Source organism: Sminthopsis crassicaudata, chromosome 2 (assembly GCF_048593235.1).
Source record: "Sminthopsis crassicaudata isolate SCR6 chromosome 2, ASM4859323v1, whole genome shotgun sequence".
NCBI classification, from domain to species: domain Eukaryota; kingdom Metazoa; phylum Chordata; class Mammalia; order Dasyuromorphia; family Dasyuridae; genus Sminthopsis; species Sminthopsis crassicaudata.
Genome location: NC_133618.1, coordinates 223533698 through 223554898, shown reverse-complemented (window position 1 = coordinate 223554898; position 21201 = coordinate 223533698). Strand labels below are relative to the sequence as shown.

Here is a 21201-nt window from a genome sequence, read left to right as displayed (position 1 = left end):
CTCAGCTCAAGCACTATCCACTTCTTGCAGACTTCTCTGATCACATCTATTAGAAATGTTACCTCTTTCTTTGGAAATCCTTTAGCAGTTATCATCCAAGCTAATACACAGAAGTAATTGAACACTGCATTGTAATGCAGTTATTTGTGGGCATGTCATATCTCCTTCTTAGAGAGCAAGGAGTATATGGGATTTTTCTTTGAATTCCATGAAGACTTAACAAATGTTTGTTAAATGAACAAGTGAACATCTAAACAAATCTTTCTTGCTTGGGAGTGGAAGTTGGGACAGCAAGCTGAGAAGGACAAAGCGGGGAAGAAAGGAAGGCTCACATCCACTTCCCTACCATCTGGTGATATTTTAAGGGCTCCTGATCTTAGTTATTTTGCTAGAGATTCATGGTTCTAAAATAGACTTCTGGTTTCTTGAAGGCAGAGAGTAGAGGATAAACAGGTTAAGAATGGACAGTATTGAAGTGGTCAATGAGAACTAGCTCTGATATATCAACAAAAACAGATTTACCAAAAGTAGGCTGCTGCTGATTGACCCATCTCAAATTGCAAGCAGGGTCTTTTTATCTTAACTAGATTGTGCAGAATAAATAATCAATTTCACAAGGAAGATTAGGGAGTTCTGGTTATATCAAGGAAATTGCAACTCCAAAATAAGTCAACATGACATGCCCCCAAAAAGGAAGGAAAGCAAAAGCTATTGGTACTCTGGAGTGCATTAAGAGAAGGCTAATATTTGGAACAATGGAGATGAAAGTCTCGCTGTAATTGACTGTGCTCAAAACACTCTGAGATCATTTCTGGATAAAACATTTTAGGAATAATACATGCAAGGTGGAGACCCTTTAGAAAAAGGAAGGCAAGATTTTTATCTCTTGCTCTGGAAACATATGAAATCAATGCTATAATTCCAAAAAAAGAAGTATCAATTGTTGTGCAAGGACTCCACTCACTACCTCTTTGATGTTTCAGGTCACACACACACACACACACACACACACACACACACACACACACACACACACAATTGTATTTCCTGTAAGTTCTCATGTTCTCTTTTCTCTCCTTCTCCTTCTCTCTCTCGCTTTCTGTATTTGTATCCCCAGTACATTTTTCGCACAAGCTATAACTGCCTAACTACTTCTTAGGTATTTTAGTGATTCTTGTTCAGGAGTAGATTAGACAAAACAGAGGTTCTGTGAATTAAAGAGACATTCTAGGGGTGTGCTGAAATCAGCTCAAAAATTTTGACTTTTCAAACATTTGACTATTAAATTTTCAGTGTGAGCATTTATAGTTTGGAAACTAGCAAACACTACAAATGAGAGTTTGATTTATTGCATTGTTCATATTCAAAATTGAACCTTTCCTTTCTGGGAAGGGCCAGAAGCAACTCCCCTCTCTGCAGCCTGCTGACTTATAGTTTTTTCCTTTCATTTCCCTGGTGGAAATGATAATATTAGACCCTAACTTTTCAGAGAATACAATATAACATCTATAAAATGAGGAAGCAGGACATGTACAGGTACAGCAAGAGTTTGGTGTAAATGAAAGAAAGCAGGATTTTGGAGTAGAGGAAAAATGTAGAATTTGATAATATAAGACTTGTACATTTGAATCACAACTGTGTTGTATGATCTTGGGTAATCAATTCTCCTTCTGAGCCAAAATGAGTATAAAATGAAAATTTGGACTAAGATTTTTGATATCTCTAAATTTTGTAACTGTCTCTGCTGTATCACCAAGGACAAGTTAACCTCAATTTTCTCACCCAAAAATGAGGATGATGATGTATACATTGAATATGTTCTGGAGAAGTACTTCTAGAGAAGTTGAAAAGAAAGCACTCTGTAAACCTTAAAGTTTATTACCCGATGGCCATTCTCTGGTGCTGAAGAATCTCCAAAATTAGCTAAGCTTCATTAGCAGACATGGAGTCTATCATGGTCTTCACCATGGGGGTATGTTGCATAGAAAAATCTTTTTAAATGACTTGTCATGCAGCTAAAATTTTTCAAAAGAACTCTCTCTCTCTCTTTGACTTATATTACATCCCAAAATTCAGGGGATGAAAAAGCCCATAAATATTCATGTTACATAGAAAACATGGTTATTTCTACAATTTCCCTGTTCTACTGTGTTCTCTTGGAACGGATGAATACTTCAACAGTGTTGAAGTTCAAAAAGCTCCATGTTTCTGTACCCTACTATTTAATTCACCTGGAAAAAATAAACACCAGCTCTCTGACTAAAAATAGCCTAATGAAAAAATCTCAATAATGTCCTCAAAGGCAGGTGGGATGCAGATTCTCAACAACACCCAAATTAAAGAGGAAGGTGCCAAAGGGCTGCAATTTTCAAGTCTTCAAAAAACTAGGGCTTCCTAGCCATGGAAAGGATGTGGAGCCCCAGGGTCCAAACTGAAAACATCCACTCAAATGCCTCTTTTTTTTTTTTTAACATATTATACAGAAAACAGTCTGCATTCAGCCAAGAAAATTCACATCCTGTTTTAATGCTGCCAAGAAGAGGAAAATGATAGTGTCATCTTTCTTTTGTAATATCCATTTCTGAAGGGATCAGATTCCAACCTGATCTTGTGCCCAGGATCTTTGCCCAGGAAAGCAAAGTGGAAAAGGATGTCTTTCCAGAATGAAATACTAATATGGTGGGGTTAGTAGCGGGCAATGCGTTAATGGGAGAAAATGTCACCAGAGGAAATTTACCTCTGTATAGACTCTGTTAAATGGCTATGCTCCAACAAAAATGGAATACAAAAGCCCTCTATGAGTTCATCTAAGTGAACTGAACTTATATATGTCAACAAAAAAAGCATCAAACAAATGGTTCTCATCACTGAAGTTTTCAAAAATTTTGCATTTATGAAATATCAAGCAATCTGGTATCTAGATTTAGACCTCAGAAACTCCCTTTTCTTAAACTAATAGATGAAAATTTCTCATACTATAAAACATTCTTGGGAGTTCAGATAATAAACGTACTCAAACCAAGGAGAGACATATAATCAGTTCCCACAATCCCCTGGACATAAAATTAACCAATAAAAGCTGTAGGGCCATGTTTTAGCACCTGTTGACCTAATACTTATTTTCAAGTTACATGGAATTGAAAAAGAATTAGCAGGAGAAATAAAAATGTATGTATGTGTGTGTGTGTGTGTGTGTGTGTGTGTGTGTGTGTGTGTATCTTCTCCATTTTTCCTGAAGATGATATACATGATTATAAAAAGAAGTTAATGTTAATTATCTTTTCCCCCTTTCTGTGTAACAGCCCAAAGAATATGAAATCCAAAGAATAGTAGCAGAATAGCACTGATTCTATCTGACCTTCATAAAAAATATAAGGAAGATTAATACTGATAATTAATAATGATAATAGTTACTCCCAATTATCAAGACAACTTGATGTCAATTATAACAACTGGGCTTAGAGCCAGGATGCCCCTTCTTATACTATGTGACCCTGGACATATCTTTTAATTTCTATGTCTAAGACAACTCCTTAGGACATATTTATCTAGTCATGGCACTCTGTAGGTGGAGGGAGTTGCCACACAGAAGTTCTCTGCACATGTAATAGCCTTCATGCTATTGCTATTCCTTGTATCCCTCTGCCTACTATATATGGAGTAATAAAGGCTTTTATGATGGAGAATCAAAAGGGAAATGCACAGTTGCAGGGGCTCAAGGCTGCTGAAGGTTGGAGAGAGGGATGATAGCTCCAGTAACGGTGGTGTTGTTCCTTGTGGGCTCCTGAACAGATGTGATTTGCTCCCTAATGAGCTAGTCTGCATCATAACTGAATAGAGAGGTCCCTGTCAGTAATCACACTCTGTCAAACCTGGGGACATAGCACAACTTCCTTATATCCCAATTCATTCTGGATCTCTAGTTCTACACTCCAGACTTAACAGAGCTCTCAGCTTCTGCAACTTCCTCTAATGACCAGCTCTGTAGGGTGAGCCTGTGGATTCGGGGATACTATAATTTACACTCCTTTGGGAACTTGCAGGGACAGGGGAAGTAAACAAACAGATTGCATTTCCTAGAACTTGTGGGCTGGAAGCAGTTTCTGTGCTGTCTGGGGGCTTCCAGGGTCTAGGAGAGTGGTAGTTTCACAGGCACAAATTTATTATGCATTGCATTATTGTTAGTAAGTGCTGGTATTAGGTTTTTTTTTTCCTTACTGAGTCTATGCTGAGTAAAGACATCTACGTGCAATTTCACGTGTTTATATGTTTCTGAGGCTAGCCTTCTCCATCATACCAAGGTTAAAATAGCAAACTCAGGCTGGAGAAGGATTTACCAGTGGTTAGGAGGCATGAAAGCCCCGTGATAAGAGCCCCACAAATACTTATTAATGAACTAATTGATGTTTTCTCTCCATTTGCCCATCTGCCTATTCGTCAGTCAGAATTCCTTCCTCATCTGTGAATCTGCCATCTGGAATTGAGGAACTCACCACTTCCACGTTTGGATAATTTGTGGGCAACTCAGCCACTCCCATTGTGAGTCCCTTGCAGGTGATGATGGTATCTAAGTAGTGCTACCTAGCCCATAGACATAACCAAGAAACCCAGCGTTTCTTCCTCCCTCAGCAGAGCCAGAAGACAGGCCAGGGGTTTGTAAAAGGCTCGTAGCTAGAAGAACCTATTTGTGCTCACTGGTAGAGGTGATCACTGCCAGTGTTGTGCCTGGTATCCTAGGTTTTCTGATGCTATTCCGTAGGGATCAGCTCGTGAGTACTGGAGTGGAGAAGCTGGCCAGCGTGAAGGCTGCCTCCAGATATAATTCCAGCTGGGGGCAAGAGTTCCCTCTCATGATTCATACTTGCTACCTTACAGAGGTATAGACATGAATCAGCAGAGCTAATTGAATGAGAAAGCACAAGAGGTCGATGATCTTTGTGTTTTGGGAGGCACAAGCACGGGGACACCATCGCTTAACCTGTCACCTTCTGTCATTGCTCTTGACCATTTCCATGGTAGCGATAACATATGATGCTACAATAATCCCAGCTTCCTCCAGGTAAACTATCGCTTTTGTTCTGGAGTGAAACCTCAGTGTGATCAGAAGGATAAAAATAGCAAATATTATAGTTAACGTTTTGTGGAAGTTTGCAGATGAGAAAGCCGAGGGTCCCAGGGGAACGTCAGCTCCTTTCAGGGAGGGATTGTGTCCCCTTTGTGTTTGTAACCCTAGTGCCTAGCACAGAGGTGCCTGATAAATGCTAATTGGTTGATTACTTGATTTGCCCAGGGCCATAGAACTAGTAAGTGTCTGTGGTAGAATTTAAACCCAGCTCTCTCAGACTCCAAGTCTACTTGGTTGAAGACTTTCTACATTAAGGAGAGTGGTTACTTATTAAGACCCATTGAGGGCAGCCCCTGATCCTTCTCTCACACAGGATGGGTTCAGGACAGAGGCAGAACTGAGGAAGGGGGTATCACTGGAGCTCCTCTGAAGGAGGTGGAGCTGCGGCTTAGTCATGGCATCCTGTCCAACTGTCCTGGGGTTGCCAGGCTACAATGTGGCTTCTGGGACCATACACCAGATTCCTGGGAATGTAGGCTTCTCGGAGAGGGTGGGGACCAATTTCACAAGCTGCTGGCGTTTGAAGAAGCCAGATGATGCTTTCCAGGCTGCCAGGGATGAGAAGGCCACAGGGTTTTGTTTTTTTAAAAGGAGAGTCTGGGACATGGACTACAGTTTTGCTTCCTGACTAGGGTTCAAGAGGAAGAGTAGGAGGGAGGCAGCAGGTGTGTGTTGGACAGAAACACAGACCATCAACTCCTGGTTTAGGAAATAAATGTATATCAAAATCTCAAGGGGTGGCTCAGGGAAACTGCTCCATTCTGAGTACACTGGTGTGTTTAGTTCGGAAGGGAGAATTGAACGGAGCATTTTATAGTCGGCTCTTAGATACAGGAAGACATCTAACAAGGACCCATCTAATGTTTTACTGGATTTACTTTATGGCAGCAAAATCTGGGATATCACTGCTGCCAAGGAAATAAAAATGCATATCAGAAAAAGAGCACTGGAGAAACACATGGTGGGTGGAGGCGATGTATATCATGTAACTAATGAGAAACTCCAAAGAATAGGAGTAGATGAATAAAGGGAGTCATGATGGGAAGACAAGATGGACCGGTAGAGGGAAGGATTATTGGTGGACATACAGACAGTGGACATTCCACTGGTATCCAAACAATATTGGGAGAAACCGAAGGTCACCACCAGTACCCTAGGATGATCTTTTGGGATGACATAAATAAAGGCAGAAAGAAGTTACGGTGTTGTGATGAGCAGGTATTGTGATTTGCCTTGTTGGAGGGAAATCTTGAATTGGTTAGGGTTATATTTAGAAACTTCTTTTCTCAAAAGAAGTGATACAGACTGGTTAAACCAAGCCCCTTCCTTCAATAGCTGTAGGGGGTTATAGCTAACATGACAACTAACAAGACTGATGATTCCATAAGTGGAGCCCTGCCACCAAAGACTTTTCATCAGCTTTCCCCCCTATTCTTTATCTGATGTACTCTTAAATGGTGTATTTAGAATACCTGGAGTATGTTTGTGAAGATATTAGCTCCATTGTCTATTTTAGTACTGTATAGATATTTTCTGATTGCACACACACCCTGATTGAGGTAGAAGAGTTGGAATACTCTTTGCTCTTGATTGTCACTTCCAGACTCTTTCTCTGCTACTATCACTCAGTAACCTCTCCTTGGAAGTCTATTCAATACATATTTATCACCCAATCAAGGTTCTGCTGACTGTTATCTACTAATCCCCAAGACACTCTTTTTTCTTCCTCAATAAATTCAGTGCCTGGCTCACAGTTTTTCCTTCTTCACCAATTGCAGTGCTCACATTGGGGGACTTCCATGTACATATAGATATTTATGTCTTCAAACACCCTGACCTCACAATTCCAATTCCTCAATTTATGCATTTTCCAAGACCTATTCCTCTTTTCTATGCAACTACATCACGCCTTTGACTTTGCCTTCACTCACAAGTGTTCTACATCCATGTTCATAAAATTAAAATTTTCTTTAGCTATTGTCATTCCAAATCCCTTTCTGCCCTGCAATTCCAAATCCTAATCTTCATACTTGTCATGACTTCCAATCCTTAGTTCTCTCTAGAAATTGGGCTACATTCTTTTTCCTTCCTGTCTTAACCATCTGATGAACCAGTTCAATTACATAATCTCCTTTTCTTCCAAATTCCCTGCTCCTTTACCTTATTAAATATCTTGCTGTGACAAAATATAGCCTTGGATTACTCCCACCATCTGATGCCTGCACTCCTATGCACATGCTATTGAACAAAGTTGGAGAAAATCTTGAAATTGTGCTGACTGATTCCACCGCATATTTATGCTACAGAATTTCAATGGGCCTTCACTGTAGCAAGGAAATCCTTTCACACCTTAATTGATTTGTTTTCCCATTCACTACAGTGGTTTCTTCAAATTTTTTCTTTCTTCCTCAAATCTCCTGTAACTCCTCTTCCCTCCACTCTCTCAGGTGAGAACCTTACTCTGTATTTCAACAAAAAAGTTGAGGTCATTGGCTGAGAGCTCCCATTTTGGCCCTCCTCATCTCACATAACTCAGATATCTTCTACTATCATCTCCTCTTTCAGCTCTATTTCATATGCTCCTTTTCTTTGCCAAAGCAAACCCCTCTACCTATAAGGGATCCAATTCCATCCCATCTCCTATAGATTGTGCTTTCTATAATTCCCACTCTGACTAATAATCGTCAGTCTCTCCTGTTCACTGCATGTTTCCTTATGGCTTAAAGACATGCCCATGACTCTTCCTCTCCCCAAAGCTTTCACTTGATCCCTTGATCTCTGTTAGCTTTGGTACTGTATTCTCAAGCCTTTCCCGATGAAACTCCTAGAAAAGACTGTCTACAATAGGTTTTTCACTTCCTTTCCTTTCACTTTCTTCTTAACTCTTGACAGTCTAGCTTCTGACTCCATCATTCAATTGAAACAGCTCTCTCCAAAGATAAATTGCTCTCTTAATTGCCAAATCTAATGGAGATTTCACAATTTTCATCCTGGATCTCTCTGCAGCCTTTGACATTGCTGATCACCTTCTTTTCTTTGATATTCTTTTGTCTCTTGGTGTTCCTGAAACTGCTCTTTCCTACTCCTCCTATCTGTATCTGACCACTTTTCAGTCTCTATTGCTGGATCTTCATCCAGGTCATACTGGATAATTGTGAGGGCTCCCCAAAACTCTGTTCTGAGGAACATGTTCCAAGCTGAGATTTCAGCCTTGATGGAGGGAGAAAATATGGTGGTCTTGAGGGACAACAGACAATTTTCTTCTATTGTTCTTCCCTTGTGAGCCCAGATAGGGAGAAGTGGGCTGGATAATGATGACCTATATCATAATATGCCAATTGCAATTTGGAAAATCCCTGGAGATACCTAATGCATTTGCATGATCCTGTCTGATTCCTAAAATAAGTTCTGATTGTGCAGTACTGAGGAGTTGGCAGAGGCTCAGAAGGTATATAGGTGTGCCTACATAGGTATATATAGATTTTGTGTCTGACTAAAAAAATATCAGAGCTAGGATCTAATTTTATGGATCCCACAGAGTCTTCATACCCCCCAGAGAACCATGGTCTAAGAATCAGGTGACCCGGCTTCTAATTCTAAACCTGAAAGCTGTGTGAATAATTAATATCTTTATACCTGACTTTGCCTTTTTATAAAATGGGCTGACAATTCTTCAGAGTTTAAAAAAATGTTATTCAAATAGAAGATGTGGAAGTGTGCATCCCAATTCAGTCAGTGTCTAAGACCAACAGTAATGCTCTGATTCAGAGAGTTTAACCTACTGAAGTCTAAAGGGTCCCCTTCACCCTCCCTCATTAGCTAGTTCCTGCCTACTCCCAAAGCTGCATACAAGTGGGGGAAGATTTGGGTAGGATGTTGTAATGGAAGGATCTTCTTGCTTTCTACTTTTTTACTCATTTCAAGTGCTGTCCCAGTGATAATGACTATACCTATTACTTTAATTTTTCAGTTGATTCTCTCCTTTTCACCTACAGAGAATTTTATTGTTGAATCTCACAAATTCTTTAAATACAACTTTGCTATTATTTTTTCATCTCTATAGCTTCTCAATGTTACTAGTCTACAATCAAACCTTTTCTTGTAACAAGGAAAACCATTTAAGCAAGACTTTGGGCCGCAGCAAACTTAACTGACTATATAATTTTCTGTCCTTGTGGTATCTCACCACTCTACTGAGAGGAAGAAAGTACATTTCTTCATGGGTTCTCTGGAACCAAAGATTTGCCATTTCATTTTAACTGGATTAAACTTTTGCTATCATTTTGTAGTCATTGTATATGTTGTTCTCTCAGGGCTTCTTTTTTACTCTGCATCTATTCTAACAACTCCTCTTATGTTTCTCTTAATTTCTTAGTTAATAAGGTTACATAGAAATCCCCAAAATTCCTCTCCTTCCCCAAACTTTATTTTTGAGTAATTAAAGCTTCATTTATTCATCTTCTTGAAGACTAGGGGGATGCAGGATAAGTAGAAATGAATCCAATCAATACATCAGTGGTTATTTTCTTATTCTTTTATTCTTATTTAAATTTGAATGTATTTCAATAGTTTGCCTGTGATGGGAATAATTTAACTTCTATTCTGAGGCCAGAATAAGGGTGGGAAAAAACAAAGTACACATTCTTTACTTTCTTTGCTTCTCCAAGTGGCTGGAAATGATTTCTACCCTGAGATCCTAGAGAATATTCCACATCAGTCAAATCCCTGGCAAACCACAAATCAGTCTGTTGCCCAGAGTGGCTTCTAGGGCCAATTAAACTCTTTATAAATCTTTTTGCAGATATATTTTAAACTTCTTTATGGTACACTGAGTCTATCTTATCTAATTATCTTAGGAGATTACTGTTATAGGTTTTAAACATTCAAATGCAAACAAAAAAAAGATAAATGTTTTTTCCTAATGCCCACTGGTTAAAACAATTGCAAAGATCGCAAAGAAAAAGCCTTCTTAAAAATAATGGGGTAATCACTTAGAACTTTGTGAGTAGTCAAAGATAACAAAAAACAGGAATAATCAATGTTGGAGGGGCTGTGCAGATAGTAGTACATTCTTTTTCCAAACCAGACCTGCAGAAACCAAGATGAGCTAAACTGCTCATCTCTAAATTCTTCTCCAGCCATTTTCTGCCTGAGTAATCTGGGTGTTCCTCCCCTTCCTTCCTAATTTATTTTCCCCTTCCTACACACCCTTAACACAAATACATTTACTTCCACATCTTTCTTTAACAATAGTAATCAAATCAAACCTGTTATTGCCTTTCTGACCGACTTATTCTATCATTATGACTTCCACAGACAAAACTCCCTTCCTTGGACACTCCCCTATATTAGAATGAAATTGTTTTGAAAGCAGAGGTTATCTTTCTTTTGTGTTTATATTTCTAGTGCTAATCTCAATGCTTGATACATAATAATCACTGAATATATACTCATTTATTCACATTAATATATAGCTGGTAGAACTGTGAGGAGGTTCAACTATTCAGGAAAACAATTTGCAATTAAGTTTGTAAAAAAAAAGAAAGAAAGAAAGAAAGAAAAAACTAGTGACTGAAATGTCCATACCCTTTGATTTACTGCTAGGCATATACACCAAGAAAGTCAAAGGCAGTATTAAAACTCCTAATTATGTAAAAATATTCATGGTATTGTTTTTTGTGATAACAAAGACATGAAAAAAGTAGCTATTCATCAATTGAGAAATGATCATACAAATTGTGTCATATGAATGGGATGAAATATTAGTGTGCCATAAGAAATAAAAAAATATGAGAATTTGGAGAAGCATGGGGAACGTTATATGGACTGATGCTGAGTAAAAAAATCAAAACCTAGAAAACAATATGTAGAATGTCCATAATAATGTAAATGGAAAGAATAAAAAGCCCAAACTTAATACTGTGTAAGATAAAGAATAAACTGGGGCTTAGAAAAAAAAAATGAGATAAACTTTATGGAGCAATTAAATGGGGCAGTGGTTAGAGTATCAGTCATAGAATCAGGAAGATCTGAGTTCAAATTCAGCCTCAGACACTTAATAGCTATGTGACCCTTTACAAATCACTTAATTGTCCTAATTTTCCATCTGTAAAATGGGGACAAACTGGAGAAGGAAATGATACTTTAGTAGATACTTAACAAAGATACTTTAGTATCTTTGCCAAGGAAACCACAAGCACAAAGTCTATGGGATCAGGTGGAATTGGACAGGAATGAATGACTGAAGGACAAAAACAACTTTTCATGATAGTGCTGAGGGACTATGGGTATAGAAATTTTATATACTGCTAGACTAGTTTGATATCTTCAAATTAGTTTTATTCAGTTACTTTTCTTTTTCCTCTAAATTTTAATCTTTCCCATAAGGGGTGGCTCATAGGGTAGGTTAGGAGACAGTAATATATTTGCAAAGAAAGATAATGTAGAAACAAAAACAAGCAATATAAATTAAAATTTTTTTTAAAAAAATCAATGCTTTGACTGTAGCTACAGGAGGTGACCCCATGGTGGGAATGGCTTGGTCTACATTGATTAAACTGCCTTCAAAGCAGAATTCTAAGATACAATCTTAGCTCCACTGACTGAGCTTCACTGAAAGGAAATGTGACTTTGCTCCCCCTTAGTCCCCATGAGGCAATCCAGATGAGAAAAGGCCAGCTGCATCAGCTGGTTTACCTTTGGTTCTATGGCTCATCAACCACACACTTACACATAAATAATAATAATATTTTAAAGCTGCTTTTTTCATTGTTGGTGATGATGTCAGTGCCATAATAAGGGCCTTTCCTATAATTCTGACAAGGTAAGGAAACCAGAACTTCAGAGTAAGGGATTCTAGGGGTAGGGGGCAGGGTCTAAATCATGACCCCTCTCCCTCAATCTCCATTTCCAGAGTCTCTTGCACACTTGCAGCTGCATGGGAAGACAAATCACTTCCAGCAACTTGGAGCAGGAGGAGAAAATAAGGGAGTCACTCTCTGCTTCCCCTCCTTATCCTGGCTGGAGAACAGAAGTTAATTTATTCCCGTCACAGGCAGGCATTCAAATGAAATAGAACGTGAAACCATGAAGGGCTTGTTGAGGCATCAGACTTTTTGGATGAGTAGAAGGAAAGAAGTAGGGGGTGGGAAGCCCAGGTCTCAGCATTCTTGCTTTCTCTATTATCCACAGCTGCAAAGCCAGGCTCATTCAAGTGTGCTGGAGAGCTAGCAACCTCCAAGAGTAGGGCTGCCAGTGGAGGGACCCGCAGTATCCTTAGCAGGCTGCTTCTTCTGTCCCTATACTCACTTTAATTATTTGAACTGGAGCACCTAGAAATAAGATGAAATAGAACTAAACTATATTGTAGGTGGCTCCCTCCAGAATTCTACAGAGAACAGTTTATGAGGGAGGTAAAACAGAAACAAATCCCACAACCTTTTTACTTGCTTCTGCTTGGGCCAAGTAGAAATCTTTAAATATTCATGGCCAGTGAGCAGCTGAGTAAAGCAAGAGGAGGAAGCTCCTGTGGGGATGAGGAGAATGAAACTGGGAAGAGTGAAAGCCAGCAGCAGCAGCCCAAAAGTCTCTTTTCTGCACTGGAAAGTGAAACTGGGCAAGAGCCTGTGACCAATACTAATAAGTATTTGGCCTGGGGAAAATGTTTGATTTTAACAAAAATCAAATAATAGGAATTATTTATTAAGCATCTACTATATGTTATGCTCAGTACAAGACACTGTAGTCTCAAAGACAAAAAAATCAGATTATACTTTACTTGCCTTTGAAAAATGTATACTTGCACAGGGTTGAGAGTGGTTATAATATATATTTTGAGAAACAAATGCAAAGGATATCTAATATCTATATAACTAGATATGGATATAGTTATATCTATAACTACATATAAAGTAGTTTCAAGAGTAAAGGATGTTAATAATTGAGGGGAAGAGATCAAGAAAGCCTCTGGCAGGAGAAGACCCCAAGCTTCCTTTTGAAAGCTTTGGAAGAGATAGTATATTCCAGATATAGGGGAATTATTTGCATATGATCATGGCAGGAGGAGATGGAATGTCATGTTCCCTCAATTGGTGTGTAGATTTTTCTCATAGAGACAAAAAAGTAGTCAGATCCTAGATAATGAAATCCTTTCCATTAGTACCACATTTTATGAATTCAAGTAGGTTGTAACACATTTCCAAAATGCAAGATGTGCTGGAAAAGATTTCACAGAGGAAATATATGATTGAAAAAGGATGTGGGTTGGTCAGTTAGTGGGAGTAAGGGATGTCCCAGTGCTCGCTTGGTGCAGGTAAAGTATCAAAGAGATCAGAGGAAGTGTTGTTGGATAGGTCCTTTGTGCAGCACCTAAGGGAGAATGTTTCAGTAGATGGAATAGTCACACTGATGAGATCACAAATTTAACTATATATATATATATATATATATATATTTAAGTATTATGACATAGAATCAAGAATTTCAGATTTGGAAGGGATTTCCAAAGGTCAGCTAGTTTAACCTGAACCTTAATCAAGAATGCCCCCAAGATAACCTTATCAAAGATTATCCTATGAAATCATCTCTAAATTTTTTTAATTGCTCATCCCCATGGGGAAATTTTTTTGAAGCATATACTCCCAATGTATGTATATTTAATTATCTACACTTTATATACAGGTAATATCATGCTATTTACTCTGAATATTATAAAGCTTATACAAAAGTAGCAATAAAAAAGAATGATATAAAAATGAAATGTATTTAATAATAGAGTCAATAGGCATTAGAACTCATGGAACAAAGAGCTTTTGCAAAATCATTTTGGCAGTTTTGGGCAGAGAAGGTCAGAAAGGGAGAGATCTGAGGCCAGTTAGGCCAGGAGACTAGTTGGGTGGCTGTTTCACTGGTTCAGAAAGAGGGGAGGATGACAACCTGATTTAGGGTAGAGCTCTGAGTGGCGAGGAAGAATCAAGAAAACTTGGCAATTGATTGCATATGTGAATAATGGGGGAAGATAAACAAGGAGTTGAAGATGACCTTGTATTGAAAATTTGGGTGACTAAACAGCTTGGCAGTGCTGTTAAGAGTAATAGGGAATGAAAGGATATGAACAGGATATTTTCAGATGAATTAAATAACCCTAACTCTAAAATGCTTCCAACTCTAACCCTAAATGCCTCCTGATTCTAAATGTACCATCTATAGTCATAGGAAAAATGCTCTAAATCATTATTGATTAGAGGAATGCAAATTAAAACAACTCTGAGGTATCTCCTCATACCTTTCAGATTGGCTAAGATGGTAGGAAAAGATAACAATAAATGTTGAAAGGAATGGGGAAACTGGGACAGTAACATATTGTTGGAATTGTGAAATGATCCACCCATTCTGGAGAGCAATTTGGAACTATGCCCAAAGAGCTACAAAACTATGCCTATATCTGATTGTGGGTTTGTATCCCAAAGAAATCATAAAAGAGGGAAAAGGACCCACATGTGCAAAAATGTTTGTAGCAGTTCTTTTTGTAGTGATAAGGAACTGGAAACTGAGCAGATGCCCATCAATTGGGGAAAGGCTAAATAAGTTATGATACATGAAAGTAATGGAATATTATTGTTCTATAAAAACTGATGAATAGGCTGATTTAGAAAGGTCTTGAAAGATTTACATGAACTGATACTGAGGGAAACAAGCAGAACTAGGAAAACTTTGTACACAGCAATAGCAGAATTGTGCAGTGATCAACTATGATAGACTTGGGTTTTCTCAGTGGTTCAGTGATCCAAAGTAACTCTAAATGGAAAATGATATCTGCATCTAGAGAGAGAATTATGAAGACTGTAGATCAATATGTACCATGTTCACCTTTTTTTCTTCTTCTTTTTCTTGTAATTTTTCCCTTTTGTTCTGATTTTTTCTCTCCCAACATGATTAATATGGAAATGTTATACATGTTATACATGTATAACCAAAAATATTTATTTTACATGAAACTAGGAAAAATAAAAATTTAAATTAAAATTTAAAAAGTAACAGAGAAGTTTGGAACATGGGTGGGTTTGAAATAATATCAGTGATTAAGATCATAATCCATCCATGTCTGTTTACTCTGTGTGACTCTGACTCACCCAACATGGAAAAGGAGAGGAGATGAAGCTTTTTTATTCACTAGCCACTTGCCTCTAAGTTCAGAACCTATACTTCTAGGAGTCAAGCCCTGATATGTGGGGCAGGAGCAGAGTTTTCACAATGGCACTTCAACAAATGCTTTGTGGAATGGGGTAATTAGATTATGACTCTCCTGAGGAGCCAAGACCATCTAGAAGAGGGAGAACTGGGAGCTTGCTTAGCACAAGGGAGCTGGGTATAGGGGAGTAAATGTTGATGTGATTATATAGGAGATGAGACTCACAACCAGCTATGGCAGTGAAGGTGATTTATGATTTTTTGGGGTGTCTTTTTACCTTCTGATCACATAATCTTTGAGTTCAGACTATGGCAGAGCAAGGATAGATTCCATAGATTGGTCCTGCAAAACTTTCTCAATTAAAGGATAGTCAAAAGCCACCTTGAGACAGTATAATAGAATGCCAGACATGGAACTGAGAAGACGTGAGTCCAAATCCTATCTCTAACACCTATGAGCTCGGTGACAACATGCCTTAATTAACTTGTCTCAGTCTCAATTTTCTTATCCGTAGGACAGGAATTATAACACCTTGACTATTAGCCCCGATCATGTCGTGAGAGCCCCATGTAAGTGCTTTATGTGCTTTAAAGAGCTATAATGTGATTGCTAGTATTATTTTTCAAACCCACATTACAGGACTGACAAATTTGGATTTGAACTGATATGACCTTGAAGTAGTTCAGGACCCTAGCAGAGGTCTGTAACGCCCATCGAGGGGCTCCTGAACTATACAATTATGGCTTGGGAAAAACTTCCTGTAGCCAGTTGGGAGCCATGATAAGATATAGGTTAATCAATCAATTGTCTTATACAGTAATTGGTCTCTCTGCCTCAGGTTTCCACTCCAAATAATCCTTCAAACACCTGAAAAATAACATTCTTAAAGTATAGATCTGACAAACTCTAGTGGCTCCCTATTACCTCCAGAAGGAAATATAAACTCTTCTATCTGGCATTTAAAGCTCTTCACAATCTGGCCCCAGTTCTTTCTGTGTATGTGTGTGTGTGTGTGTGTGTGTGTGTGTGTGTGTGTGTGTGTGTGTGTGTGTATAATACATATATATATATATATAGCTTTAAAAGTGAATTTTATATATTACACACTACACCCTTTCATGCTCTCTATTGGCCAGAAAGTCCAATCTGGCTTTCCTACCATTTCTCATATAGACCTTCCACTTTTGTTTCAATGACTTACACTGATCAATGCACTTGCTCCTCTCCTCTGTCTCCTAGAATCTCTGATTTCCTTTAAGACTCAATTCAATTTCCACCTACTCTGTGAATCCTTCCTTGATCCCTAAGCTCATAGGGATCTTCCCAACTAGGGATCTAGTAGCTAGGTGGTGCAGTGGACAGAGCAGTATTCTAGAATCAGAAAGAACTGAGTTCAAATTCAGTCTCAGACTGGCTGAGTAAGCCGAATAAGTCAATTTGCCTTCATTCATGTCATTATCTTCTACTGTAAAAGAGAAATAATAATAGCACCTACTTTACAAGGTTCTTATAAGGATCAAATGAGATAATAATTGGGAATAATTGCGTAGTATCTGATAGATAATGCCATATAACAGTCATTTCAGTCATGTCTGCCTGTGACTTCATTTGGGATTTTCTTGCAGTTATTGGAGTGATTTGCCATTTTCTTCTCCAGCTCATTTTACAGATGAGGAAACTGAGGCAAACAGAGTGAAGTGACTCACTTCCAAACACTAAGTGTTTGAGGCCATATTTGAACTCAGGAAAATGAGTCTTCCTGACTCCAGGTCCTGCACTGTACTAGGCAACTCAGCTGTCTCAGGGGAATATTAGGATTTCCATTAAGCTGGGGTTGTTCTTGATGACTTCTGCCTTTCCTTCCAGGCAGGACTCTAACTTCTAGGCTTCTCTGCTACACTAAATCTATTGGATCATGAGTTTTTCAGATGGAAAAGACCTTAAAGGTCATTTATTCCAAAAACCATGAGTTTGTAGATGTGGAAAGAAGCCTAGAAAAATGAAAGAACTCTCAAGGTCATATAGTAAATGGCAGTACCTAGATTCAAGGCACAGTCACAAGGAAATTAACTTTTTTAAACTTCAAACAAAATAAACGCTGGGGGGCTACAAGACTTAAAATGCCTCTTTCTATGTTGATTATTCATTTAGTCTTTTTGGATGAAAATATTTGCTCAGCATTGGGAATTCAGAAACTCAGCAGCACCAGACATGTGGCTGGAAAATGTGAAAGCAAAAGAGCCAGAAAGCTTAGACAAAATCAGCTCAATTCCTCTCCCCTCTATTAGGGAAGAAAAGGTCATGAATAGTAGAGGTAACTCAGAACCAACGAGAGAGAGAGAGAGAGAGAGAGAGAGGAGAGAGAGAGAGAGAGAGAGAGAGAGAGAGAGAGAGAGACAGAGAGAGGAGAGAGAGAGAGACAGAGAGACAGAGACAGACAGAGAGAGAGGAGAGAGAGAGAGACAGAGAGAGACAGAGAGATAGAGACAGAGAGACAGAGAGAGACAGAGAGACAGAGACAGAGAGAGAGGAGAGAGAAGAGAGAGAGGGAGACAGAGAGAGAGAGACAGAGAGAGAGACAGAGAGAGAGAGAGACAGAGACAGAGAGAGAGACAGAGACAGAGAGAGAAGAGAGAGAGAGAGAGACAGAGAGAGAGACAGAGAGACAGAGAGAGGAGAGAGAAGAGAGAGAGAGACAGAGAGAGAGAGAGACAGAGAGAGAGACAGAGAGACAGAGAAAGGAGAGAGAAGAGAGAGAGAGAGAGAGAGAGAGAGAGAGAGAGATAGTGTGTGTGTGTATGTTAGCAAACCAAACACCTGAGTGAGCTATTGATCATCTTAAAGGCTATTGAGAAACCACCACAGATTTTCAAAAGTAAACAGCCCCAAACAATAAAAACAAAACAACCTACCCACCCTATAATTTTTTTACTTTTACTTTGATATTACTGATAAAGGATGAAGTCCATATTGAAACCATTGCATAGTAAATTGAAAGAATAAATACTTCCAATGGTGTTCATTTCTTGTCTGCCAAGATACTAAGATGTATTAGCCTTAATCAATTCAGAAACCTTTATTATTCACCTATTATAGACGTTTGAGATACCTATTCCAAGATGCCTATTTTAAACCATCTGGGGAGCCCCATAATTGCTGGAAAATCCAGTTCAGGTAATAAATATTATTTTTCCAGATCACGGGGTGAGTGTTTGAGAGGGAGGGGAGCAATTTGTGGAAGGGAGATTTCAAACCACAGCAGAACAAATTCCTTTTCTTATTCCTAAGACATTGTATTATGAGCTATGAAGGACATAAGAAAGAATATGACTTCATTCCCATCCTTAGGTAAGTCTCAAACCAGTTTTGTAGATGAGAACTACAACTGGGAATTTTTTTGTGTGTAGGAAAGGGAGGAATACCTGAGTTGTTTCTAGCTCTGAAGATTTCTGTTTGGGTGAGGAATTGATCTCTGCTGCTGGGTAGATGGGATGGTGGTTGATGTGATGGCCTTGATGAAAGTGGAAGGATTGCTCCCTAGGACAAAGGATGGAAGGACCTGACAGGGAGGAGCTTATCTAAGGTATAGACATTGGGTTGGGTGGTAGCCTTTTGGGGATAAGAAAATACCCTGGGAATATGCTGTCAGTGCTTTCTAAATTTTGGACATCTTGGGGACAAAGTTCTGGTTGCTGCAGATTTTGTTCTTCTCTCCCAACTTTTAGCATATGACCCCACTTTAGATAAAGGGCAGAAAGGGGCTGGTTATTTGTTTGGTGCTTAATTAAATTATCCAGTGTTAATGGAAGTAGAGTTTTCCCCCTGGCTTTATAAAGCAGCAATTCTATTTGATTCATTGACAAGAATTTATTAAGCACCTACTATATACATGACATCTCACTAGTCTCTGGTACATTGTCTTATGTCACTTCAGCAATAGCAAAAGGAATCAGTCACAAACCCCTATGGGTTTAAATGTACCTTTTCAAATTTAGGAGTTATATTTTAGAGAAAGGCATCAAGCAGGTTTTGATAAACCATTTCCTGCACATTAGGGGAGTTTGATGTTAAAAGGAATTTTAAAAAGAATTACTTTGTAATCCATCTCTCTTATTTTCCTCCTGAACTGTTCCATCTTTCCCCCATCTTTGGGGTTTGTATAATTCTAGATTTTCACATATATTGTGTCTGGAGAAAGCCGGCACATCCATTCTTAAGACAGTCAATTAACATGTATTTACCATAATAAAGGCACTATGGCACAAAGTAAAATTCAAAGTAGTAGCTGAATCATATAGGGAATTTTTGTAGTTTAGCCAAGTAGATATATCCTACCAAGCCTGATTTTATTTACTTGATAATATCAGTTATATTAAACACAGTTGAGCATCAGAATGATTTTTTTAAGATCTCTGAGCAGCTAAAATAGACTTTACAAAGGCCATGTCCTTTGTTAATCAATAAGCAATTATGAAACACTGATTTGGCTTTCAACCTACATCTCACAACCATCATCTGAGGAGGTTGTTCCCATGAAGAAGGGGCCAGTCTTATCCACCAACCAACCGCCATTCACAGGGCAAACAGGCCAGCCCGACTGAGGTAGCAGGGCATCCTGAGGAAGAGGCAAGAGTTTGTGCACTTGGCAAGTCCAGCTCTCATCACCAATTCAACTATTATCTCCACTAGGGTTTTAATGGGGATAGTTCAGAAGCCTGAATCCAAGAACTTGGGAGTAGCAATGTTTCCAGCTCAGTGCCCTCGGCCTTCATCCCTAGAAGCAGCTCCTTTGGAAATGTAGCCTGGCAATAGCTCCTGCAGAAGCTGCAGCCGCTCTTTTGGAGACTCCAAAATGAAAGCTCCTGTCCCCAGAGATCCTGGCATTGTCAAATGGTTCAAAATCATAAACTAGTATGATTTCATCAGTGGAAAAGATATGAAAGAAGAACTATCACCATTTGCTCTGCCACTATAACCTAAGGAACATGGGACCTTTCCATCTGATTTTCTATCTGAAATTTCCCATACATATTGTCTCCCACATTAAAATGTGAATTCTTGGAGAGCAGGGACTGTCTTACTTTTCTATTTGTATCTTCAAGACTTAGTTTTGCACACTATAAATGCTTAATAATTGCTTATCCATTTAATTATTCCTTTATCCATTTATTCACTTATGTATGCCAAGGAATTCAAAGCTACTATTATGACTCTGTGGTCATAGATTTAGAATGGAGACGGATCTTGAAGAATGTTTTTCTATCCCAATATCTCATTCTACAGATGAGAAAACTGAGTCAGAGAGAGGAAATTACTTGGTTAGTATCTAGGAAAAATTGAAAATGGTACTGAGGTAAGCTTAGGGAACATGGTTTTTGGAACCAGGTCTGACCAAAAACCATTGTAGACCATCACCAAAGAAGAGAGTCTCCTTTCTCTTTTCAGGAGGGTGGTTCTAGGCAACCTTTGTCTGGAGGTCAAAATTTTCATGGAAACCACTGTTTGGGAATTAGAGACAGAAATGGGGAAATGCTGGGACTTACCTCACAGGGAGAGTTCTTCATTGGTGCAGGAAACATGTTGCTGGTCAGGACCACAGTTTCTGCTGGGCTAGCCTTGCTAGTGTTAAACAGCATTGTGTAGCCTACGGGAAGATCAAGTAATAGATTATTATCAAGAATGGAAAAGCATGGCTCTATAGACTGAAACATACTATTTTCTTTCTTTTTTCTCCCTCCTTTCTTTCCTCCTCCCTCTCTTCCTTCCTCTTTTCCTTTCTTCCTTCTTTCTTTCCCTTCCTTCTTTCTCTCCCTTCTTCCTTCCCTCCTTCTTCCCTCTCTCCCTTTTTACCTCTCTCCCTCCCTCCTTAACTTTTTCTCTCCCTCCC

At 38.8% G+C, this 21201-nt stretch overlaps 1 protein-coding gene across 1 annotated transcript in view; it reads right to left on the bottom strand.

The window, feature by feature from the left end:
• LOC141552722 (ALK tyrosine kinase receptor-like) overlaps nt 1-21201 on the bottom strand; it is an 895621-nt gene that overhangs the window by 6312 nt on the left and 868108 nt on the right. The window contains exon 8 of the mRNA XM_074284745.1: nt 20858-20958. Coding sequence (XP_074140846.1) covers nt 20858-20958 — 101 coding nt within the window. The remainder of the gene's footprint in view (nt 1-20857; nt 20959-21201) is intronic.